The 27125-nt window shown below is 46.2% G+C and overlaps 1 protein-coding gene across 1 annotated transcript in view; it reads right to left on the bottom strand.

Moving 5' to 3' along the window:
• LOC311229090 (uncharacterized protein) overlaps positions 1 to 27125 on the bottom strand; it is a 111418-nt gene that overhangs the window by 13729 nt on the left and 70564 nt on the right. Inside the window, exons 7-8 of the mRNA XM_084315099.1 lie at positions 16371 to 16544; positions 13695 to 13868 (exon numbers count right to left, since the gene is read on the bottom strand). Of these exons, the coding sequence (XP_084171225.1) occupies positions 13695 to 13868; positions 16371 to 16544 (348 nt within the window). The remainder of the gene's footprint in view (positions 1 to 13694; positions 13869 to 16370; positions 16545 to 27125) is intronic.

Below are 27125 nucleotides of genomic sequence, written 5' to 3'. Positions count from 1 at the left end.
GGGGGGGGGGGGGTTCATTGATACATTTTGAATGAAAATACATTTTATTAGGAAAATAAGATAAAATGCTGCTTCTTTGTTTGCACTACTTGTTTTTTTTATTAAGTTCAGTCACACTTGTTTTAACAGACCTTTGACTAAATGATTGTAATTAGCCTATATGACAGTTTTATTTTGTTGTCATATTGATGTTCTCATTTTTTATAAAAGACAAGCGAATCTTTCTAATCTTCTAGTCAAAACTGATTTTCCCACTCATTTTATGTCCAACATCCCAGATGGTAATTTCCCCTGTCAAGCCTGTGTACAATGTCAAGGCATGATCAAAGATAAATTCTACACACACCCAATAACGGCCAAACGTATACCCGTTAAAGGACGTATTACGTGTAATTCCTCAAATCTGGTGTATCTGCTGAAATGTCTGTGTAATTTTTCTTATGTGGGTAAAACAACAAGAGATTTTAAATCGAGAATCAGTGAACATAAATGTTCAGTTAGAAATTCAGATGTCAAGTCTTCGGTAGCTAGACATTTTTCTAAATGCAAACATGCCGTTAATGATCTCAAATACATGGGACTCGAGTTAGTCCACAGGCCCTCTAGAGGGGGAGACAGGCACAAGTTATTATTACAACGTGAATGTTATTATATTCATTTGTTCAATTGCATTGAACCAAGGGGAATGAATGAAGAGAACGTGTTAACCTGTTTCCTTTAAGTGCCTTGCACCATCATTATTATTTTTTCATGATTAATTATGATTGTTTTTATGTATGAGGTATGGTTTTCCAAGGTTGCTCATATGAGAATTTTTGTTTTGTAAATACGGTAAGGGGCTTATCTATTTAGCCCTAGAAACTAGGGGCAAGATGTATTTTGTTTCTGGTAATTTTGTAATTTTGGTATATATGTATATTTTGTATTTAGGAATAGACTTTAGTTGACCAGCAATCCCAGGCACACCTGTGTTTTGATGTCATTTCCTGCCTACCCCGGTATATAACCACCATTTTGTCACATTGAACACTGCTAGTAGTAACAAATCAGTTCTGTAGCTGAGGGGTACAATTCCCTGACTGTATCGTTAGATATGATATTTAATACCACTACCTCATGTACTTTAACTTCTGGCCACCCAGTACAAGATATAAGTATGATGAACACTTTCCCACCTGATGAAACGAACCAACACAAATGGACCAAATCGAATATTTAATACAGCAAAGGGTGTATACAACATTCACTTAATTACATTTATGATTTGAAATGTTGAGTATGCACTTTTATGGCAAATGAGTATTCGTAGGTAAATCAACATTGAATGTCCAATCTCTGATTGCGCAGGGAGTAAGTATACAACCTGGAATATTTAGGAAACGATAGCGATGGTACTTTAAATGATTATAGCTGGATACACTAAGGGGGGGGGGGGGGTCCCGCTGGTTGTAAGACAGTAGGAGGGGGGGGGTTAGAGAAGCCGCTGGCGGTATCCCATCTGGCCGACGGTGTCTTGGGAGAATCCAAAGTCTTAGACCCAGTGCCCACAGAACCTCGGGCCGCAGACGAATACAGCTGGACCCTCTGTGGAACGGTATCTGCCGGTCCACAACGGAGAGACGTGGTGCGACCTCACGTGTAGAGCGCCGCCTCACCTGTAGTCCTCTCCGGGGGGTAATTCCAACACTCGACAGTGTTGGCCTTTATCCATGGAATAACCAAAGCACACAAAGCATAATCCAAGAGCCGTGGAAGGCTCGCCGTCGTCGGGTAGAGTAATCCAATATACAGGTCCAGTCGCTCTTGACCCGGAGCTCCTCGGATGCAATCACCACTAGGGGTCTGACCAGCCTGGATAAGCGTCCAGATAACGTCAGGAACGATGGGGGTACTGATAACTGTAGAACTCGAACCGAACGATGCACCATACATAAATAGACTATTATTAGCTTAATAGAATACGTCCAACTCGACGGTATGGTGCCAAACTATGACCATTCAACTATTAATCTACACGATATCTCAATGCCTATTCTGGGCCAAGTAGGCCCTACTACACCGCACGTGCTTCGTGGGGAGGCTTTTGCGTCTGTCACTTTGTTGGAGGGTAAAGAACTGGACTAAAAGAAAGTTCTACTTTACGAGCGCCATATATATATGCGCTATGAACAAATAGTACCACACGTATTTCGCCCGGCATATTACTGCGCGGAACCGGGGGTTGCCTCGACATGTTAGGCGGCACGATTGAACTTGGACCTAGGGGTATGGCAACCTGGCACCAGGTTCTCGTCCAATGGTAGAATGAAACTATTATGGGCTGTTTAGTAGAAACGGGATATTCAATGCATATTGTACAAGGAATATACAGGGGATATCAAACGATATACAAATACAATTAAATATATATATATAAATAAATATACATATTCGGTTTAATCTGATCCTTCACAACAGCCGCCCCCTAATTAGCTAAGCAGAGACAGATTAACCGCACTGTCTTCCACTCAAGGTCCGCTGTAAGGTCAGTCAACTCACAAAGTCATAGGGTCATGGTCATCATCGATAGTATCTGGGAGTCGGGGCAGTTCTATGAGCCTCGCCACGGGCCGTGTGTAGGTGCGCCCTTGGACGAGTACTTCAGCTGCTCGGACCTTGCCATCGGCACCGGTGATCACTTTGCTTACGCGGCCAGCCGGCCACATAGCTCTGGGGAGTGACTGGTCAACTATCATGACGACTGTTCCTTCTGTCAAATTGTCTCTCTCTTTTACCCACTTCTGGCGGGTCTGTAGAGACGGTAGGTAGTGAAGTAGGAAGCTGCTCCAAAACTTGTCAGCTAGTACTTGGCTGTACCTCCACATTCTTCGGCCGTTCGCTTCTTCGGGCCTGTACATTGTCTGGGGTAGCGCGGGGTCCAGCCGCCCCATTAGGAGTGTGTTGGGGGTGACTGGGTCGACATCTGCTACATCACTGGAGACGTAACCGAGGGGCTTTGAGTTCAATACTCCCTCGATCTCCGTGAGGACTGTCATTAGGACTTCCTCTGCCACAGTCTGGGCTCAGAGTACGGCATACAGGGCTGTCTTTATAGAACGTACTTCTCGTTCCCAGGTTCCACCGAAGTGGGGTGCGTTCGGGGGATTAAACTGGAAGTCAACCTGGGCTGGAGCGAGCTGGGTCTTAAGTTCTGGGCCCATAGCTTGGAAGCTCTCTCTCAGCTCTCTTTCTCCGCCTTTGAAGTTGGTCCCGTGATCAGACAACAATGTAGACGGTTGTCCTTTCCGTGATATGAATCTCCGGAAGGCCATAAGGAATGAGTCTGTGCTCATGGTCGGAAGGAGCTCGATATGTATCGCTCTGGTGGTCATGCATTTGAATACAATACCCCACCGCTTCTCGGTGCCTCTTCCTCTCTTTATATACAACGGGCCAAAACAGTCCATGCCTGTGGAGTGGAATGGCTTGTCGCCGATTCGGAGGCGACAGGGGGGTAGGTCAGCCATCCGTGGTATGCTGGGCTGCGCGCGCCACTTACGGCAGTCTAGACAGGTTCGCTGGAAGCGCCGTACTGCTTCTCTCCCATGTAATATCCAATAACGACGTCTGATCTCCGCGAAGACTCTCTCTGCTCCTGCGTGGTGCACATCCTCGTCGTATTTCTTTATGATCAGCTCTGTGACCTTGTGTCGGCTGTTCAAGACGATCGGGTGCTTAATGTCATCTGGTAGATCGGGGGCTCTCCGCAGGCGACCACCCACTCTGATGAGATTATGTGCGTCACTCTCTGGTGCCAGGTGAATCAGTCTGCTGTCTGATGGGACGGGGTTTCCTCCCTGTAGACAGTCTAGCTCATCGGGGAACGAGTCTCTCTGGGCTCGTTGTAGTAGAAGAAGTTCTGCTTCTTCGTAGTCAGCTGCTGACATGTCAGTGGTGGACTGAATCTCTGGGTGGTGCCGCAGGAATGTCCTTTGTTGCGCACTCTCTAGGGTAATGCAGTCATCTATGTTCGGGTCTGTGGAGGCGACAGTGCTCAGTCCACAGAACATAGGCTTCTTGTTCTCAGCCTCCTCGCTACTTGCTTCCCTCGGGGTGGGCGTAGGCCAATCTCCTTCCGGGAGCTGGAGGAATGCTGGTCCGTCACTGTAGATGTTGCGACGGGTTAGGTCATCCAGGGACATTCCCCGGGTGATGACGTCAGCTGGGTTGTGTTTGGTATCCACATACCTCCAGCTTGCTTCTTCTGTTAGTTCCTGAATCTCGGTGACTCTGACTCCCACGAAGACTTTGTATCTGCATGAATCAGACTTAATCCATGTGCGTACTGTCGTGGAATCTGACCACAAGATTGTTCTATGCACCGGAATGGTGAGTTCACGTTGGATTAACGTGGCTAGATGCGCTCCTGCAAGGGCTGCGCAGAGCTCTAGACGTGGGATAGATTGTTGCTTACGTGGGGCTATCCTTGAGCGGGCCAGTATGAAAGCAGTGTGTATCTCTCCTCCCATCTCTTGGGCACGCAAATAAGCAACCGATCCGTAGGCTACTTCGGAGGCATCGCTGAAGACGTGTAGCTCAATCTCGCATGTCTCTGGCCTCACTGTGGATGGGAAGTAGCTGCGGCGTATATTGACACCTGGGAGTGAGCGGAGTTCCGTCTCCCACTCTCTCCATGTTGAGGCAAGGTGTGCGGGTATTGGGTCGTCCCAGCCCTGGTCCTTGTCCCATAGTGCTCGTACAATCATCTTTGCCCTGGTGGTGTAAGGTAGAATACATCCCAGCGGGTCATATTGTCTGGCGAGTGTTCTGTACACACTCCGTCTGGTGGTCGGTATCGCCGCCGACCTTCCTTGCTCTGTAGCCAAGGGTTTGTGTCTATAGTGGAGTGAGTCTGTTTTGAAGCGCCAGACTAATCCTAGTGTCATTTCTTGGGCTTCTCCTGGGATTGTCGCCATCCAGGTCTCGCTGCTGGCAGCCTTGTCTGCGGAGGAGAGGCTGCGCAATACGTGCGGGTCACTGCTGGCCCACTGCCTGAGATCAAAGCCTCCTTTGATTAGGGAGGCGCGTAACTTGATTAGGAGAGCCTCGGCTTCTTCTTGAGTCGAGACGCTTTGTAGACAGTTGTCTACGTAGAAACTGTTCTTCACACTGTGTTGGACCTCTTCATCTGCTGCTGGGTCCTCTGTGACGTGTCTCTGTAGTGCAAATGTAGCACAGCACGGGCTGCATGTGGTTCCGAAGGGGAGTACTTCCCACTGGTAGATGGATGGGTTCTCATCTCCGATCTTCTCTCTCCATAGGAACCGTAGCAGAGGCTTGTCCTCCTCTACTAGTCTCACTTGCAAGAACATCCCTTTGATATCCCCGCTTATAGCCACCTTGTCCTGGCGGAAGCGCAGTAGCACGCCTAGTAGGGAGGGGCCGAGTGTGGGGCCGGGCAAGAGCTCTTTATTCAGATTTTGGGATCCGATCTGGTAGCTGCAGTTAAACACAATGCGATCCTTGCCATTGTGATGGACCTTGTGATGCGGCACGTACCATGATTCGGTCGTCTGATCGGCCTCTTTAATGTCAATCTTTGTTACGTGTCCCGCTGTGATTAGCTTCTCAATCTCAGCTCGGTACACACTCTGTTGAGCGGGGTCTTTGGCTAGGCGCCGCTCTGTGTTCAGTAGATAGCGCTCCGTGGCGTCTTTCTTTGCGTGAAAGGGGGGCATTCCCTCTCGCCTCAGGAGTGGAGTTGCGTATCTCATCACTCCGCCGACTGTGACTCTCTTTGTCCCCTGCTCGAGTAGGTGGATGGCGTAAATGTCTTCTTTAGAGCGAATGTCTTTCTTTTCGTTCTTAAAGGGCATTGTCTCTAGGGTCCATAGCCTCTCGACATGCTGCAGGAGAGTGGTGTCTTCTTCTGTCGTTCTGGAGTGGAAGCAGCTAGTGGCTGCGGTTCGGTTGAGAGATTTAGCGAGGGGGCCTTGCAATGTCCATCCTAGGCGGGTCTCGACTGCTGCAGGACAGCCCCGGGGACCTGTATGGACCCGGTCAATCGGGACTATGAGTTCTGCATGGTCGGAGCCTATCAACAGGGTCGGGGTAGCGCCGTCTATGAGCGGGATAGGTAATTGGCGCAGGTGCACATATTTATCCATCAACTTGGTGACAGGGTAGGTGTACTGCGAGAGTCCTATTTCTTGGCTGGTGAAAGCATTTGTGATCTTGTACCGTCGCTCTGGCTGCCCGTTGGCTGCGATAGTGAAGGAGACATTCTCGCCCTTTATCGTCTTTAAATCTCTTCTTATTGTCCGAATCGTCATTTCGTTCTTGCTCCCCCGCAGTCCCAGTTGAGTCGCAGCGGAGGCGAGCAGAAGGGTCTTCTCTGACCCGTCATCAAGGACGGCGTAAGTGTCCATGACTTTATCCTGGTAGCTCAATGTCACACGGACTACCTTTAAGAGCACTTGAGCTCCGTTGCTGCTGGCGGGGTCAATGTACATGACACTTGCCTTGGTGCCGCTCCGTGGTGCAGGTATAGGCCGTCTTCCGTTACTATCGTGTAGTATATCTAGATGGGCTCCATCGCACCGGCTGCACCTTTTCTTTAGGCGGCATTCGGCTGCCATGTGGGGCCGCGCACATCGATAACAGCACCGGTTGGACTTTATCCATTGGCTCACTTCTTCTGCATTCATCTTTGTGAATGAGTCACATTGTGACAGCCAGTGTTCTTTCTCACAGTAGGGACACGCTATCTTCCACTTCTCCTTTCTCGAGGGGGTGCTGTGACTCTTACTGCTCGGTACTGACTCTGATTGGTGCATGACAGTCACCGATCTTCTTCCATCACTTATTCTCCTGGGTCCCTCTCTGGAGCTTGGCGTGCTCCGCCCGAAGGTGTCCAGTCGTAAGCTGCTGACCTCTCTCGCCAGGAAGTCGGCCAGATCAAGGAGGGATGGCTCGGGGCCGTCGGGATCTCGGTAGTCCCTCTGCCGCCGAAAGCGCTCCCGTCTTGCGGGTGGCAGCTTCTCCAAAATCCTCTCAACGTTAGAGTTGGCGTACAGCTCATGCCTGCCCTTCTCCCGTTGAGCTCCCAGCATCCCCACCAGGGACTGCACTTTGATTGACAGGTCGTCTAGTGAGCGATTGTCTGTGGCTGGGGGTAGGCGGTCAATATGCCTTATCTCCTGGATTACGTAATCCCATATACGTCCATATCTTTGATCCAGCGCTGCAAGGGCCGCTGTGTATGGGGTCGAGGAGGTAGCATAGGCTAGCGCTATATTGTGCGCTCGCGGTACTTTCAGGTGCTTCAATAATATTGCATACTTGTGGCGTTCATCAGCGACATCCACCATCATTGTCTCTAAGCACATCCGGAGCTCCGTGTACTGTGCTCGACTCTCATAGGCGAAGTCTGGGAATGACGGCGTGGCGTTGTATGACGCTGTGGATGGCTGATACATCGGCGAGCGTTGGGGGAGAGACCTCCTGGGCGAGTCCCCTCTTGCGCCTCGCTGTGGGCTGGTACTGGCAGGGTACCATGGCCCGCTGGTCCAGGTACTGTTCCTCGGGGCTGGTCGTGCGTCGTGCTCACCCGTAAATAGAGTCGGGGGTCTGTAGCGCAGCGCCGCGGGGGTATAGCCTGGACTGTATGGGACCTCCTGGTCCGGTGGAGTACTGTGCTGTCGTCGGGCTTGGTTCTCCTCTTCTCCCTCTTCTTCTTCTATCAAATCTTCCAGATCTTGTAATCGTTTATTTAGCTTCTCCGCAGTGTAGGCCGCTCCTTCCTTGTAGCTGGGTCTCGCTTGGACCGGTATGGGAAGGGGGTCTGCGGGGGGTCTAGACTCGGTCTGTTGGTCAAGTTCAGGGTCGCTTGCTCGTTGCGGTGACGCTGCTCTTGACTGCTGTCTCGACGAGTTCCTTGAGCCCCTGGCGGAGGGAGAGGGAGTTGTCCTTTTGATCAGCTGCTCTATTAGTTGCGCTTGTAGTCTGTCGCGCTCTGCGTCTCTTTGGGCACCGGCAGCGGCGCGCTGGGCGGCGGCGCGCTCTGTTTCTCTTTGGGCACCGGCAGCGGCGCGCTGGGCGTCGGCCCGGTCTCTTGCCATATTCTCTTCCATCTGGAAGCGTCTCATCTCCAGACTTGTGCGCTGTTCTTCGCTCCGTTGCTGTGCTTGGAGGTGTTCGCGCTCGCTGGTCGCCTGGGCTTGGAGACGTTCGCGCTCGCTAAGCGTCTGTGCTTGGAGCCGATCGCGTTCGGTAGAGGCTGTCAGGCTGACGAGGAACGCCTGTTGTAGTATCCTCTCCGCTTCGCTGGGGGAAGGCGGTAGTGGAGGTGAGCCGCTCCTGCGTGAACCGCTCCTGGGGGTACTTGTTGGGGAGTCCTGGAGCTCTAGTTCCTCGGCGCTCTCCTCTTCTTCTTCCGTGCAGAGTTCTCTCTCTGTAGGGTTGTCTTCCTCCCGGGGCGTGTCGGGGACTACTTCTTTAGTAGTGGCGGGGGGTAAAGGCATGTCAATTCCCTCCTGGTCCCCACCGTGGGCTTGGTCAGTTACATTAGGACCTACTAGGGCCTCTGTGGTCGGGGAAACCTGGTCGTTAAGGTCGGACATAATTTTACTTTCTACTTCTACCACGTTTACCGTTTGTCGAAGGCTAGGTAGTTGACTGACAGTGTAAGCCTCTAAGTACTGAGGTGTCTGTCGTCTGCGCCGCGGGCGTTCTAGGTTAGGAGGATCGTTTCGTGGAGTGTTCATCATAGGCCATTTCGATATTAATAACACTATATTAATATTACACTAGTTACCATCCGGCTCGAAGGACCAATTGTAGCTGAGGGGTACAATTCCCTGACTGTATTGTTAGATATGATATTTAATACCACTACCTCATGTACTTTAACTTCTGGCCACCCAGTACAAGATATAAGTATGATGAACACTTTCCCACCTGATGAAACGAACCAACACAAATGGACCAAATCGAATATTTAATACAGCAAAGGGTGTATACAACATTCACTTAATTACATTTATGATTTGAAATGTTGAGTATGCACTTTTATGGCAAATGAGTATTCGTAGGTAAATCAACATTGAATGTCCAATCTCTGATTGCGCAGGGAGTAAGTATACAACCTGGAATATTTAGGAAACGATAGCGATGGTACTTTAAATGATTATAGCTGGATACACTAAGGGGGGGGGGGTCCCGCTGGTTGTAAGACAGTAGGAGGGGGGGGTTAGAGAAGCCGCTGGCGGTATCCCATCTGGCCGACGGTGTCTTGGGAGAATCCAAAGTCTTAGACCCAGTGCCCACAGAACCTCGGGCCGCAGACGAATACAGCTGGACCCTCTGTGGAACGGTATCTGCCGGTCCACAACGGAGAGACGTGGTGCGACCTCACGTGTAGAGCGCCGCCTCACCTGTAGTCCTCTCCGGGGGGTAATTCCAACACTCGACAGTGTTGGCCTTTATCCATGGAATAACCAAAGCACACAAAGCATAATCCAAGAGCCGTGGAAGGCTCGCCGTCGTCGGGTAGAGTAATCCAATATACAGGTCCAGTCGCTCTTGACCCGGAGCTCCTCGGATGCAATCACCACTAGGGGTCTGACCAGCCTGGATAAGCGTCCAGATAACGTCAGGAACGATGGGGGTACTGATAACTGTAGAACTCGAACCGAACGATGCACCATACATAAATAGACTATTATTAGCTTAATAGAATACGTCCAACTCGACGGTATGGTGCCAAACTATGACCATTCAACTATTAATCTACACGATATCTCAATGACTATTCTGGGCCAAGTAGGCCCTACTACACCGCACGTGCTTCGTGGGGAGGCTTTTGCGTCTGTCACTTTGTTGGAGGGTAAAGAACTGGACTAAAAGAAAGTTCTACTTTACGAGCGCCATATATATATGCGCTATGAACAAATAGTACCACACGTATTTCGCCCGGCATATTACTGCGCGGAACCGGGGGTTGCCTCGACATGTTAGGCGGCACGATTGAACTTGGACCTAGGGGTATGGCAACCTGGCGCCAGGTTCTCGTCCAATGGTAGAATGAAACTATTATGGGCTGTTTAGTAGAAACGGGGATATTCAATGCATATTGTACAAGGAATATACAGGGGATATCAAACGATATACAAATACAATTAAATATATATATATAAATAAATATACATATTCGGTTTAATCTGATCCTTCACAACAAGTTCCGAAACATGTATGTTGCAGGCTGCCATTAAAACTTTTGAATCTGAGAGTGCTGGTCCAGCTTCCTGCTTTCTTCAACTGTTCTCATGGCTACCCATGTATTTCCATGGAAGTTTATTTGGAAAGTAATAAAATACAAATAAAAAAATAACATTCATGCATTACATTGTGTAAATGTAATATATTATTACTCTGGTAATTAAAATTGTACTACATTTGGTGAAGCTTGCATTATGACTTGTTTAGGACTCGAAACTCAAAGGTTAGGACTTGGGACTCGACTTGGGACTTGTCAGTCTTGACTTGGGACTTGACTCGGGACTTGCCTGTCTGGACTTGGGACTTGACTCGGGACTTGAGTACCAAGACTTGAGACTGACTTGAGACTTGCAAAACAATGACTTGGTCCCACCTCTGCAATACAGTACAGCTCAATACACACAATTGTTAAGGGGATGCAGACCAGAGAAAGACGTTTGTCTCGTTTACATCAGGGTCCCCCATTTTCAATTCATAGTGACATACATGACATATACACAACATACATGACAAGTTGCCGGTAGTCCTACTGTACCTGAGATGGCGCAGCTGAGGTGGAGGCTGCAGGGGCCGAAAAGAAACGCGAAATACTAGTTTGCAGGCGGGTTTTGTTAATAGAGGTATGCTTAGAGCTCAGCATGTGCGACTTGACTGCTTTCACTCCCACCGTCCCCAGTTTAAAATCTTGTTTTGCTGCGTTTGCAGCAGGCTTCGCTGCTAACGTTACGTTAGCCCCTTTCGTGACTGTGATGCACGGCCAAAGCATATTGGCGTGCATCACAGTCACGAAAAGGGGCTACATTAGCTATAGACTCCGTTGCTGAAATAGTTCCATGATGCAAACACTGGGTTGTCGAGCCAGTTCTCGTAAAATGTGCACTTCCCCATAACTAAACGCAACGTTAGTGCTTGCTAACGTTAGCTATAGACTCCGTTGCTGAAATAGTTCCCGACAAACATACCTCTGTTGGTTCCGCCCCATTCCGGTGAACACCGGTCTGCGTAAATAAAAAGTCTGACTTTATCTCCCGTTAACCGTTTTTCCCCAGATTTCATAATGAAACATAAGATGCCATGGCATTTTATCTTTCCTGTCTATGGCATTTTTTAAGACCTCTGAAAGATGGATTTAAGACATTTTAAGACAAATTAAGGCCTTAATAGTTGATAAACACATTTAAGACTTTTTAAGGATCCGCGGACACCCTGAACATAATACCGATAATATAGCGTTGATTTCAGATTGATTGTTGATCCAGGTGAGGAATGGCACGGTTTCTAGTGAAATGCACTAAATGCTGCTTAGCAGCGTTTCCTGGGATTACACAGAATTACTCTAAAACTATACTCATATTCACCACGGTATAAAACAGGAATGTATGGATAAAAAAAAATATTTATTTTTCACAAATTGAACAATAGATACTCAATGTCAAATGGGCAATCGTTTTATATCCATAGCTATGATATTTTATATAGTTTTAGCCCTGCAAACACCGGCATGTAGCCCCATTCATTAAAGCGCTGGCATACACGGCCATACGGCCCACAGAGACATCTGGCGCTGAATGTGTTAAGATTAGGGCTGTCAGTTTATCGCGTTAATTAGATTAATTAATTACACAGCAAATTATCGAATTATGAAAATTAACTCAAAATTAATCACAAATCTTTTTATTTATTTTTTTATAATATATATTTTTTTTATCTCATTCATTCCATAAGAATGTAGAATACACATTTACAGACTTTTTTTTTTAATATGGTCCATTTGCATGTTCTTGGTATCTGATTCTAGGGACATCTATGAATCTCAGGGAATGTATTCCCAGTGTCAGAAATACTGTGGGCTAGATCCACAAAGAATGGATTGCACGGTGCAAGTTGCCCCCTTACTTACAATTCATTATGAATTGAAAATGGGGGACCCTGATGTAAACAAGACGAAAGTCTTTCTCTGGTCTGCATCCCCTTAACAATTGTGTGTATTGAGCCGTACTGTATTGTACCCATTCTGCAATCTGTTAACACTTTGATTGCCACTCACGAGTTTTCTCGGATTTATAATAGTTACGTTGAAAGCCACTCACGAGATTTCTCGGATTTATTTGTATTTTATTTTTTGCGATCTGAAATCATATTGCATCACGCGAGCCTACCCTAGTATACCCAAGAGCCGCCGGCGATCAGATGTGGAAAAAAGCACCCCCTATCGTCTCCCAGATGACATCAGGGATTTTGGAATGGACTCAATGAAAATGGATAGGGAAAAAAATCCTGTACTCCACATTTTCCAGTCCACTGATCAAGCCGGGGTTACCAGAGTTCATTATGGATCCTCTGAGCGCCGCTGATCATGAATTCTACTGTATACACGTTAGATCTATACACTTATCGATTTTTTCGAATGGTGATCAGGAATTGGAATATACCAGTTGGATACCATCTGATGTCAGGTAAGGAATCTATGTTATCAGTGTTAGGATAATCAGACTCATTTTGATGAAGATATAAGCTGTTTTGTGAAATGTCCTCCATCGGTTTCACTGTAAAATCCATGAGGAAATGAACACGGCTATTATCCGTGCGCGGCTCGAATGGGCGTGCATGTACGTATAATATTGATCATCTAGCGTTTATTTGAAAACGATTCATAAATAGGCCGACAAATATCAACGTTCTGGAATATTCTAGTAAAAGACGATTATCACAGAATGGCCCAGAATGGGCTGTTTTTTACCTCAAAACGAGTGCTTTTCAAAATGCTCTCAAACGGAAATGAAGCGATAAAAAACCAATCTGCCTTGACAGCACTGACTGGAAAATTATTCTTTGATAAGCGACGGGCAGATTAGACACTTAAAACATAGATTAGGCGATATTAACGTTAACATTAAAGTGGATGGTGGCATTCAAGCGCTAACTCTGGCGCCACCTTGTGGCACTGAAAGTGTTAATAAAATTTTCATTCAATCAATCTGCGCGGTGATTGATTTTTTTGTGATAAAATTTAATCTGCGCTGTGATTGATTGAACATTTTATTTTGAGTAAATTGTAATGAACCAAATGAGAATATCAATTTTTTTTTAATCTTTGACTGTGAATAACACCATGCTCAAATTGACCAGACCTGAAAAATCTAAGCAAATTAATAGATGGAAGATGATTAAACAGAAGGTTTTGTAGATACAGTACTGAATTCTGCCATCGGGACACATGCAATTTGAAATATGATTATAGAGTATAGAATATCAGGCATAAAATGGTTATGCGATTAAAATGCGATTAATTCGATTAATTAATTACAAATCCTGTAATTACCGGTAATTCGATTAATCTTTTTAATCGCCTGACAGCACTAGTTAAGATATAAATGTACCCACAGAGATATATTAGTCTTTGACTATCCATTAACCCCTAAAGTACCACATCCTACCTGAGAGTCTCCAGTCTCCAGTGTAGATCCTCCAGACCAGCAGAGAGCAGCTTCACTCCAGAGTCTCCTGTGTGATTGTAGCTCAGATCCAGCTCTCTCAGGTGGGAGGGGTTAGAGTTCAGCGCTGAGACCAGAGAAGCACAGCCTCCCCCTGTGACCAGACAGCCTGACAGCCTACACACAGATATACACACACATTTATATATATATATTACACACACATTTTTATATATATATTAGAGGTGGGCATAGATAATTTTTTTTAATCTAGATTAATCTTAATTATATTGAAAAGTGGTATATTATTTCTTAATATATAATAATAATAATAAAAAGCATTAAGAGAATACAATGTATTAAGATATAAATGTACCCACAGAGATATATTAGAGGCTTTGACCACTGGCAGTAGCCCGACAGCCTACACACACACACACATATATATAATATATATATTACACACAGACACATTATATATATATATATATATATATATATATATATATATATATTACACACACACAAAGTGAAAACCACACAAACACACAGGTACTAGTATTTAACCAACACACCAAATGTACATATTTCTTATTCATCTGATGTTTTTTTTTAATATGTTTTTAAATGGTTGTCTGTTGAACTGGTCCAGGAAGCGTCTATATTAATCCCAGCCGAAGAGTGCAAGAGCGCTTCCGCATTCTTCCCCATTCGCCGGTAAGCAATGCGCATTTCCTTTTCCTTCGCCCAGGTGCTCGCCGCGCATGAGGTCCTGGCTTGGTTCAGACCCCCATTCAACACGGTTAATCACAGATGCCAGAACGCGCAGTGCTGGTCAATCACATTAACGCTGGTCAATCACATTAATCACAGAACACACCATATTAAAGCGCTAATACGGTATATATATATACGCGATGGACGCAGCAGGCGGCGTTTGCATACTTAATATATGTGTCTACCTCTTCTTGCTGTCATTACATCCATGTATGTGCATCTTCTGTGTTTGTTTCCTTATTTGATCAATTGCAGACCTGTATGAAAAGTACCTGTGGTACATTGAGCCTCTACAGTTGCAGAGAGTGCTGGGCACTCAGTTACCGGGGCGCGCGCGGTCTCCTCACCGGGGAAATAACACAAACAATTATGCTGAAGCAGCGATGCGGTTATGTGGTCCTCGTTTGGATAATATGTAACGTTACAATGTACAGCGAAATAACGTTATGGCGTTATGTGGTCCTCGTTTGGATAATATGTAAAGTGCAGTTGACAGCTGCGTTGTGTTAACATTGCAATGTACAGGGAAATAACGTTATGGCGTTGCGAGTGAATCTGGTCCGCGTCGCGATAATATATGTAGGGATGCCCCGATCACGTTTTTTGCCACCGATACCGATCACCGATCGTCGTGAGCCATATCGGCCGATACCGATCCGATACCGATCGTTTTTGATTAAAAAGAAATTAAATTTTTTTTTTATTATTTTTTAATAAAATATATATATTATATAATTAGACTTGTACTTGTATTATCTGCGAGACATCGCCACCACGCAACAAGCTCCACTGTCTGTGTGTACTCTAGTAGCCTCCAGCTACGGCCAGGATTCTCCGGAGCTGCACCTGGACCTATACTCGAGTAGCCTCGAGCAGAGCTACGGCCAGGATTCTCCGGCGCTGCACCTGGACCCTATTGGCATAACGTTACTTAACTGTGCTCAGCAAGCCCTCAGCTCGAATACGCATCGAATCAGTGTTATAAGACATTGATATCAGGAGCTATCTGTAGCTACTGCTAGCCGGATATATAACGTTAATACAACGCCTCAGTGAATTATTTAGTTCAATGGGACATTTCGTTTTGAACGGTGAACTAACTTGCGCTAACGTGAGCTAACAGGTAGCATACACGTCTCTACTAGACTTTGTGGAGCGTTTGTTGATGTCAGGAGCTATCGGTAGCTGGCCGACTAGATGTTATAAGACATTGATAAGACATTGATATCAGGAGCTATCTGTAGCTACTGCTAGCCGGCTAGATGACGTTAAGACAACTATTTAGTTCAATCGGACATTTCGTTTTGAACGGTGAACTAACGTCAGCTAACGCAAGCTAACGGAGATATCAACATGGACCACTAGACTTCTGGGGCATTTGTTGATATCCGGAGCTATCAGTAGCTAGCCGGCTAAATACCGTTAGACAATGCCTACTAAAAGTGAATAGTTGACTGGGTAATTTTGTTTAAACAGTAACGATAGCTAGGTAGCTAACGTTAGCTCAGGTCGAATGCACTATCTAGACTCAGCAGAGGAGGTCCGCCTCCTCTGTGTTTACAAACTCTACACGGGTACGGGCGGGGCTAGGGAGGAGGAGCAGTTTGCAGGTCCTGTGCGTCTGAGACAAGCGAGTGAGATATCCACTTGATCAGTTTCCGCGATCGGCGAATATGACTAATTATCGGAATTCCCCGATCGCATATTTATACTGATTATCGGCCGATAACGATCGGTGGCCGATCGATCGGGGCATCCCTATATACATGTATTCCATTTCGGCGTCTGAGCGGGGAAAAAGAAAATGCGCATTTGGAGGGCGTTACCGGGGCCAATCAGGGCAAAATGCGGAAGCGCTCTTGCACTCTTCGGCTGGGATTAATATAGACCAGGAACACTAACCTGAGAGTCTGCAGTCTACAGTGTGGACTCCCCAGTCCAGCAGAGAGCAGCTTCACTCCTGAATCCTGCAGGGTGTTGTTACTCAGGTCCAGCTCTCTCAGGCTGGAGGACTTGGAGCTGAGAACTGATGATAACGCCTTACAGCATTTCACTGTGAGGCTGTTTTGTTTCAACCTGAAGAAGATTAATAGAACAGTAGAGAATATAATATAATATGGCTACAAATACTGAGATGGCGCGACCCAGGTCAGTCGCCGTCGGTTTTGCTCCGCAAAGATTGTGCATACTTTGTTATGTTTATTTTTAATACCTTTTTTATGAAAACTACACTGGCGGGGACGTCATACCAGTCACTTATGGACCTAAACTCCGGACTGAAAGGAGTTTAGCGACACTTTGTCAAGATTGGCCATCGGAGATCAGGCGGGACAAAGGCAAAGAAGGGGACAAAGGCGGCGGTGGGACAAGGAAAAACACAGGGGAAGGAGGAGCGGAATCAGAATTAGGCTAAAAAGTTCTGCTTACCGACCGGCGATTCTATACATTTTACTGGCAAATGTACGTTCACTGGAAAATAAGATGGACGATCTTCGGGCGAGGGTTCGATTCCAGCGAGAGGTGAGAGACTGTAACATCATGTGCTTCACGGAGACATGGCTGAAACCAGCGACTCCGGATCACCGCGTCTCTCCTTCGGACTCCTTCTCCGTCTTCCGAGCGGATCGTACAGTAGCCTCCGCTAAGAGCTCTGGAGGGGGTGTCTGTCTCCTCACATACAGTGGCTGGGTAAGCCCAAAGGAGATTAAGATACTCTCCAGTTCATGCTCCCCGGACCTGGAACATCTGTCCATTCAATGTCGACCGGTTCATCTCCCCCGAGAATTCACCGCCATTATCATGACGACGGTGTACATCCCTCCACAAGAGAATACCGCCAGGGTCCTGGCGGAGCTACAGGGGCATCTCAACATCCACCAGATCAAACATCCGGACGCAGCCATGATAGTAGCCGGCGATTTCAATCAGGCGAAGAAAGTGATGCCAACCTTTTTTCAGCACATCGCTTGCTCCACCAGGGGAGGAAATACGCTGGATCATTGCTACACCCCGTTCAGAGCCGGGTACAAGGCAATACCGGCTCCGCCATTAGCGGGAGCCACAAGCACATCGGATCACGACTCCATCTTGCTCATTCCTGCTTACAGGCAGAGATCACGTGACGCTGTCGTGTCACGTGAGGTAAAGATGTGGTCCGACGAAACAGAGGCAGCGCTACAGGACGCACTTGATGACGTCGACTGGGGTATGTTTCAGTCTAGCTCCAGCGGCGTCAGCAAGTTCACGGATGCCGTCAGCTTTATAGCAACACTAGCTGATAATATCGTCCCCACAAAGAAGGTGCAGGTTTTCCCAAACCAGAAACCGTGGGTTGACAGTACTATCCGAGCGGCTCTGAAAACTCACACCACTGCTTACAACCTGGGCAGAGAGTCAGGAAACATGGAGTAGTATAAGGCTACATTCTATACTCTGCGCAAGGTTGTAAAGCTTGCTAAGAGGTCATACGCTGACAAGATGGAGGCACAAATGGCACAGAATGACACAAGAGGCTTATGGCGAGGGCTACGGACGATAACTGACTACAAAGTCAGCGATCCCTCAATGGGGAGTGCCGACGCCTCTCTCGCGGACCAGCTCAACTACTTTTACGCTCGGTTTGGTGCAGACAGTAGCGACGCTAGCTCACGGGCTAACGACGCCACTGACACGCCGGCCGTCGTGGAGGGGAGGGGCATCCGCGGGGGGGGGGGGGGGGGGGGCGGGGGCACTCCCTCATTGACGGAACACAGTGTGAGAAGAGCATTTATGCGGGTGAACACCAGAAAGGCAGCTGGCCCAGATGGGATAACAGGACGTATACTTAAGTCCTGTGCTAACCAGCTAGCCCCAGTGTTCACCACCATATTTAATCCATCCCTGGCGGAATCCGTGGTCCCTGCCTGTTTCAAGGTGTCTACTATAATCCCGGTACCAAAGAAATCCTCCCCCACAGGTCTTAATGACTACAGACCGGTGGCACTCACCTCTGTGGCCATGAAATGTTTTGAGAGGCTGGTCAAGGATTACATTTGTGCCTCCCTCCCCAGCGATATGGATCCTATGCAATTTGCATACAGGCCAAACAGGTCCACTGACGATGCGGTCTCCCAAGTACTGCACAGCACCCTCTCTCACCTAGACTGTCAGAAGGGGGGCTATGTGAGACTGTTGTTCATTGACTATAGCTCAGCGTTCAACACCATAGTCCCCACCAGACTGGTGGACAAGCTGATCGAGTTGGGTCTGAGCTCCGCTCTGAGCGCCTGGATTCTGGACTTTGAGTGAAAGGCCCCAGGCGGTCAGGGTGGGGGGTCAGACCTCCAACACCATCACCCTGAGTATCGGGTTCCCCCAGGGCTGTGTCCTGAGCCCCCTGCTGTATTCACTATACACTAGGGGTGTAAAGGTACGCGTATCCGTACCGAACAGTTTCAGTGTGTACCATACCGTACCGAACGGCTGTGTACATTTACATTTACATTTAGTCATTTAGCTGACGCTTTTATCCAAAGCGACTTACAAGTTCTGTGCGACAAGACAGCAAGAAGGGTATAACTCTATCAGCTGAGTAACAATGTTCATCAAAGTGTTGCGTGTTACAGTGTAGGTTAGTTTATTAGGACAAGTGCATGACATTAAGGTTAGTCGGGGTTAGATTTTTTTTTTTTTTTTATCATTTCAGATAATGGTTGAAGAAGTGAGTCTTTAGTCGACGGCGAAAGATTGGACGGGATTCGGCTGTCCTAACTGGGATGGGTAGTTCATTCCACCATTGTGGGGCAAGGACTGAGAATAGGCGGCTTCTCTTTGATGACCCTCCGGGAGCTTGGATAGGAGTAGATCTGAGGCGGCCAGAAGATGCAGAGCGTAGGGGTCTTGAGGGTGTGTAGTTAGAGACCATTGACCGGAGGTAGGCGGGAGCGGTTCCCTTTGCCGCACGGTATGCTAGGTCGAGGGCCTTGAAGCGGATACGTGCAGCAATGGGGAGCCAGTGCAGGTCCCTAAGAAGTGGGGTGACATGGGCGGACTTCGGTAGGTTTGAGATCAGGCGGGAGTTGAAGAGGCTTGGTGGCAGTGGCCGGGAGGCCAGCTAGCAGTGCGTTGCAGTAGTCGAGGCGGGAGATGACTGTTGATTGGACGAGGAGTTGGGTGGCTTCTTTTGTCAGGAAGGGGCGTATCCTTCTGACGTTGCTCAGGATGTGTAGTGTACCGAACGAATACAACGGTATGTTAACCACTAACGACCCCCCACCGGGGGCTGTTTTTTTTTACAAATAATTATTATTATTTAAAAATAAATGTACAAGTCGATTATTAATTTCAATATAGAATATTCATTGACAACCCTACAAGTACAATTAGTTACTGCACACTACATCACCCCTGAGTGGAACATGGAAAGCCAAACTTTCCCCACTTCAAAACGAGGTACGTACCGTACCGTGGTTTTTGTGTACCATTACACCCCTACTATACACACATGATTGTGTGGCCAAGTTCAGCTCCAACTCCATAGTGAAGTTTGCGGACGACACAGTGGTGGTGGGGCTGATCTCTGACAACGACGAGAAGGCCTACCGGGAGGAGGTTGAGGTACTGGTACGCTGGTGCCAGGACAACAGCCTGCTCCTGAACATTGGTAAAACCAAGGAGCTGATCGTGGATTTTAGGAGAACACAGCAGGGGGGACACACACCACTGGGCTACCGTGGACAGGGTGAGCAGCTTCAAGTACCTGGGGGTCCACATCTCAGAGGATCTGACATGGACAACACACATAGACTCAGTCGTAAAGAAGGCGAGGCAGCGCCTCTACCACCTGAGACAGTTAAGGAAGTTCAGAGTATCAGGGAAGATACTCCAGTCCTTCTACTCCGGAGCTGTAGAGAGCATCTTGACTGGAAACATCACTGCCTGGTATGGAAACAGCACGGCACAGGACAAGAAGGCCCTACAGAGAGTGGTACGCTCAGCTGAGCGTACTACGGGTATTGCACTACCACCCCTGCAGGTCTTATATAACAAGAGGTGCAAATCCAGAGCCTGCAGAATAATGAAAGACCCTCACCACCTGTTCAAGCTGCTGCGGTCAGGCAAACGCCTGCGAACACCAGCAACTAGGACAGAGAGACTTCGGCTCAGCTTCTTCCCCCAGGCCATCAGAGTCTTGAACACTGAACTCTCCACACACAAGCACACATGAGCACACACACAACACACACACTGTATACGCTCACACACTAGCAGTCACTTTACACAATGAAAGGTCACTTTAAAAACAAGAACGGGAGTGGTTCTTGTATAGTAAACAGATGGATAGCAAGCTAGCATAAGGACACATAGTATAACTGTAGATGTATAGTATAGCATTGTATAATAGTGTACATAAGACCCAGTGCCCCATCCGTAGCTAACAGTGTATTGCACTATCACAGGACCTAGCATGTCTTAGGTTATGTGTCCACTAAAAGCCTTTTTTTCAAGGCGGACCGCTTTGAAAAGCCAAAAAAAGCATCTTCAGAGCGGTTTCATAGCGTTTTTTTAGGGCGCCGAGGGCGTTTATTTTTGCGTCATCTGCGTCACGATCAACGCGTCATCATTAGTAGGAGGTCTGCACATGGACACACTTGATTCAGCGCCACATGCTAACGTTACGCCCTGCTGAACGGCTCTGCATTTTTTTGGTTTGAGGTAAGTAGCTAAAACGATCTCGACTTCCGTCGGAATTTAAAACTGGATAGCCCGCTTCTTGTTGACTGCAAAGATGAATGCCAGAAACCGAGCCATTGCTGTTGCTGCTTTTGCGGGTATTGATGAAGACCTCCCTGTCGCGAGAAGGCGTGTGTGGGTGCACGCCATTAATCGTGGTAGGAGGCAGCTTGGTGAATATTACCGGCTTGTACAAGAGCTGCGCCTGGACGATGCCCGGTTCAAGGCCTACTTCAGGCTGAACAAGGAGCAATTTGAGGCGGTACTCTTGAAGATCGGGCCAAGCATAGACCAACTACAGGGAGACCATCAGCCGTGCTGAACGGCTCTGCATTTGTTTGAGGTGAGTAGCTAACTAACTTAAAAGTAGCACCAACGTGGCTGGCTAGCTAACCTTACTAACTTAAAACTAGCACCAACATGGCTAGCTAGCTAACGTTACCAACTTAAAACTAGCACCAACGTGGCTGGCTAGCTAACCTTACTAACTTAAAACTAGCACCAACATGGCTAGCTAGCTAACGTTACATGTACTTGCAAGTCGAGTTGTGTCTCAATGGCAGGTGGATTACAATAGATTGATTGATAACATTATTAACAGATTGCAGAATGGGTACAATACAGTACAGCTCAATACACACAATTGTTAAGGGGATGCAGACCAGAGAAATACTTTCGTCTCGTTTACATCAGGGTCCCCCATTTTGCAATTCATAGTGATATTGATCAGGGTTCTCCTGAGCTAGCCAACATTACTAAACTATATAACTAACGTGGCTAGCTAGCTATTTGTCTGTCTCTGTCTAGATAGATGCAGTAGCTATTTATAGTATATTGATAGGTCTGTGTCTGTCATATCAATTCAATATTGCCAGAGATAACTTAAACAGTACTGTATATTTGTATATCTTGTATGTCACAAATGCCTGGATGAAACAGTACTGTATATCTGTATGTAATAAAAGTCTTGATGAATTGAAAATGGGGGACCCCGATGTAAACAAGACGAAAGTCTTTCTCTGATCTGCATCCTCTTAACAGTTGTTTTGTATTGAGCCGTACTGTATTGTACCCATGCTGCAATCTGTTTATAAAGTTATCAAAATATACCAGATGACATTTTTTTTTAAAACAGCAGGAGTATTTTTAAGTTTAAAAAGATGTTTACAAACAGGGTTCTAGAATCTTATAGTAAAATTTTACCTACAATCTGTTCAATCTTTCTCTACTATGAAACTGGTATTGCAGATGAATTTTTGATTTTCCTATGTTGGCTTATGTTCTTTTCAGTAACGGTTTTTGTTGATTTTTTAAACATTCGAAATAAAATAATTCATTAATTCATTCATATCAATCAATCTATTTATTTATCCTGTGTACTGGTATACATGGCATTAAGACGCACTCCGACTTGACTAGTTTATTATGCAATTACACGTGCAAACACAGTTCTCTTCTCTAATGTATCTTTTTTATGTTGCAGGTATCTGTCAACTGGAGACTCATTCCGCTCTATCGCCTTCAGCTACAGAGTGGGGTTCTGCACTGTAGCCCGGATTGTGCGGAGTGTGTGTGAGGCAGGGCTCTACGCTAACCTTTTTCCCAATGAGCACATGTGCTCCTAAATGAAAATATTTAGGAGCACAGTGAAAATATTTCAAGTAACAGAGTTTATATTTTTTTTCAAAAATAAATGTATATTTGTACTGTGCGTGCATGTGTGTAAATTAGCTCTTGCTACAACCCTGCATGTTTACATTTTGTATTTTGTACTTGATGTTCATTAACATGTGCTGTCCCTATCAAATAAACTATCAAATCAAACTACTGCTACAAAAGTAACAGTCACTTAACTTTAGCTTTTGCCCCTTTTATGCATACAATGCCTATGTTTTGGCTGTGTTGCTCTTCTAGAAAAATAATCCTTTCAGGGTTGCCTATTGAAATACTGTACACCTCCAGTACAGAAACATTGTTTATGAGTTTGCGTGTCAGGTAGACCATTGATTGACAGTCGAGTCTGCCAATTACATCACACCGCTTGCACTCCGGCCGTCCGGGGCTGCAGCTGGACCCTATTGCCCACCTCTGCTGTTGATAACGCTAGCCAAGTTAGCTGTACACACATACACAGTGGGCCAGTTACTTTGGTGTAGGGGTGTAACAATGCATCGATCCTAAGGGGAAAATTCAACTGCATCGATTTGAAAATGTTAGAATCGATTATCGCAATTTGAATGTGTACACAGTGTTATGTTGTCATCATGTCCGTTACAGTCAACACAACGACATACGCTACTGCATCAACGTTATGATTAACAAAGCAAGGCATTCGTTTTGTTGCATTAACGTTATATTACTATCGCTAAATCTAGGTGTTCTAAAATCTATTGCTATTGGTAAGACTATAATAAGTTAGTGTCTCGGAAAACGCTCGCATATCGCAATCAGAGCCCTGATCGCAATGGCAGACTTTCAGGAAGTAAATAAGCTAAATGAGAGCTTCAGATTGATCATTTGCTTTATTTCCCATGAAACCAGTCACGTCACTCTACTGTGATTGGACCGTTGGCTTGAGTGCAATGTGGGACTTGTAGTTTTTTAACGATTCTCAGCGGAGAAATAAAAAGAACGACTGAGGCTGTAATCCCCACTCGCTCACCGTGCGAGTAATTGATTTTTCAGGTTCGCACACATATTTTTAGGGGCATATGCGAGCAATATGGTTGCACTGTAGAGCCCTGGTGTGAGGCCATATGGGAGTGTATGGTCTCTGACTACATGCCCGTACCAGGGGCTGAAGCCTGGAGGAAAATTGCGGGGGACTATGAGAGGCTCTGGTCATTCCCCAACTGCCTTGGTGCCATTGGTGGGAAGCACATAGCAATACAAGCCCCAGCATCCAGTGGAAGCCAATATTTTAATTATAAGGGGACCTTCTCTATTGTGCTTCTGGCAGTGGTGGATGCCCACTACCGGTTCACGGTGGTGGACGTGGGTTCCTACGGCAAGAGCAGCGATGGAGGCACGCTGGCTTCTTCAGCCTTTGGCACTGCTCTGCGGCGTGGGAACCTCGACCTCCCAGAGGATCGACCCCTGCCTGGAGCAGACCACCTCGGACCCCAGCCACACGTCTTCCTAGGAGATGATGCGTTTCCTCTTCGGAGGAACCTCTTGAGGCCCTACCCTGGCCAACATCTGGAGAACGAGAGGAGGATCTTCAACTTCTGCCTATCGCATGCGAGACGGATGGTGGAGTGCTCCTTCGGGATCCTTGCCGCCCAGTGGAGGCTCTACAGGAGGGTTCTCGGAGTGTCCCCAGAGGTTGCTGAGCGTGTGGTGAAGGCCACCTGTATCCTCCACAACTTCCTGCGCTGGAATTGTGACGGAGAGGATGTTCCCCAGAATCCCCACACTACAACTGTGCCAGCAGAGTCGCAGGGTGCAGTGCAGAACATCCCGAGGGTCGGCAGCAACAATGCTTCCAGAGAAGCAGCTGCAGTGAGAGAGACCTTCACAGGCTACTTCTCCTCTCCAGACGGCCGAGTGCCTTGGCAGGACAGCGTCCTCTGATAGAACCTCCCAAAATTAAATTAACCTCTAATAAAAACGTAACTAAATATATAAAAACACAACATAAGTATACTTAGGTAAGTATTAGCACTACAGCACATTACTACACCACACGTCTCTCCAAATAGCCTACCGTATGTCGAATCACCTAGATATTACTTGGACCTTCACCTAGAAATTACATAGACTATAACTTAACTACCCTAAATTTAAATTAAGCACCTAATTAGTTTACTCCACTAGGGAACAATGCTCCTGTTGGACCAAGAAACGTTTAGCAATAGAGTAACTATTAATTAATGATACTTCCTTATATATTTGCCCATCACTATGAAGGGTCTGATTGGTGTTAGTATGGTGATGGGTATTCCTATATTCGACGTCGACTAAAGACGCACTTCTTCAACCATTATCTCAACAAAAAAATATATATATATATATATAATATATAATAATATAAAAAAAACTATCGTACAGAACTTGTAAGTCGCTTTGGATAAAAGCGTATCAAAATGACTAAATGTAAATATACACTCACTAATCCTCCTCTTCTACTCCTCTCTACAGATACTGCAAAAAGCACACCCCTAAAACTTAACCTTAACCCTCCTACACTCTCTCTCCCTCTCCTACACTCTCAATCTTAAAGGAAAACTCCAACATTTTGGGAAATTAGCTTATTTAACATCTTCCCTGGAGTTAGACAAGAAGATACATACCTTTTTTGTCTCTGTGCGTGCATTTAGCTTTGGGAACAGTCGCTCCGTTAGCGTAGCTTAGCTTCATCACTGGAAATGGGGGAGGACAATAGCCTGACGTTCCCTTACAGTGTATACAGTCACCAAATACACTCCAAATACAACTCCAAAACGTTCATGTAAACATGTTGTGTGACCTGTGTATTTACCACGTGGAGAAATACAAAATTATTGAATTAGACAATTACGTTTTCTAAGCAAATATACTCGGAACAATTTTTTGCCTAAGCACTCGTCTCTGCGCGCAGTCTGTGATTTCTACGTGAGTTAGTTTAGGTTCGTGTTACCGTGAGATAATGTACAAAATAAACGTTTTCCGCTGCTATAAACGTCGCACTTTTATTTTGAAAACCCCAGAAAGGAAGTCATTATATTTGCTTTGTTGACCGTCCGGTTCTGTGTTAGCTCCGGTTAGCTACGTGCAGTAGTTAGTATTATATTATCAATACCAGCCATTGGATTACTGTTTTCTAAATTGGGGAGGCTTTTAATCGTCAAGGTAAGAGGATTTTAAGTCATGGTATCCATAAACTTCAATCGGTTCGGATCCTTTGAATTAATGAGAATGTCCACAAACACGGCTTCACGTCGAAATCACAGACTGCGCGCAGAAACGAGTGCTTAGGCAAAAAATTGTTCAGAGTATATTTGCTTAGAAAACGTAATTGTCTAATTCAATTATTTTTTATTTCTCCACGTGGTAAATACACAGGTCACAACATGTTTACATGAACGTTTTGAAGTTGTATTTGGAGTGTATTTGGTGACTGTATACACTGTAAGGGAACGTCAGGCTATTGTCCTCCCCCACTTCCAGTGATGAAGCTAAGCTACGCTAACAGAGCGACTGTTCCCAAAGCTAAATGCATGCACAGAGACAAAAAATGTATGCATCTTCTTGTCTAACTCCAGGGAAGATGTTAAATAAGCTAATTTCCCAAAATGTTGGAGTTTTCCTTTAACCCTAACCTAAGCCTAACCTCAACACTAACCTTTAACCTAATATATATATATATATATATATATATATATATATATATACACACTCACACACACTAAAAATGGAACCTGCTCTCAGTGACGAGTCCCATTACATATGCAAGACCTTCCAAAAATTATTAATAGCCTACTGCAACCTACACAAGAAGGAGAGCAATGCCAGACAACAACTGGATAAAATCGCACAGACTCACATTAGTTAACACATCGGCACCGACCCTAACTACCTCTGAACGTATATACGGCAACAGCAGAAATAGGCTCCTAAACGAAATAAGAATCTTAAATTCAGACTACGCAAAGGCCCACGCAACCGCCCTTGAGGAGCTCCAATATTTCAACACACTGCACTGGTTAGAGGCCTCAGATGTGGCCATAGCATGGTCCAGACACAGACTAGCAGCCATGGCTCCAGGGGTACTTCAAAACTTTACACAACTAGTCCCAACACTAAAATCAACACACACCGAAACCTAAACCAGACACGGAAGCCCCAAAGAGAAAGCGGCCATCCACACCAAACCCCAATACTAACACGGACGCAAATACACACACGCCAAAAAAGAACCCCAAACACCAGATCACCCCCCTGCCAACACAGGGCTTCCTGAGACCA

Source organism: Notolepis coatsorum (assembly GCF_963971535.1).
Source record: "Notolepis coatsorum genome assembly, chromosome: 5".
Classification (NCBI taxonomy): Eukaryota; Metazoa; Chordata; class Actinopteri; order Aulopiformes; family Paralepididae; genus Notolepis; species Notolepis coatsorum.
This window is presented reverse-complemented; position numbering and strand designations above follow the sequence as displayed.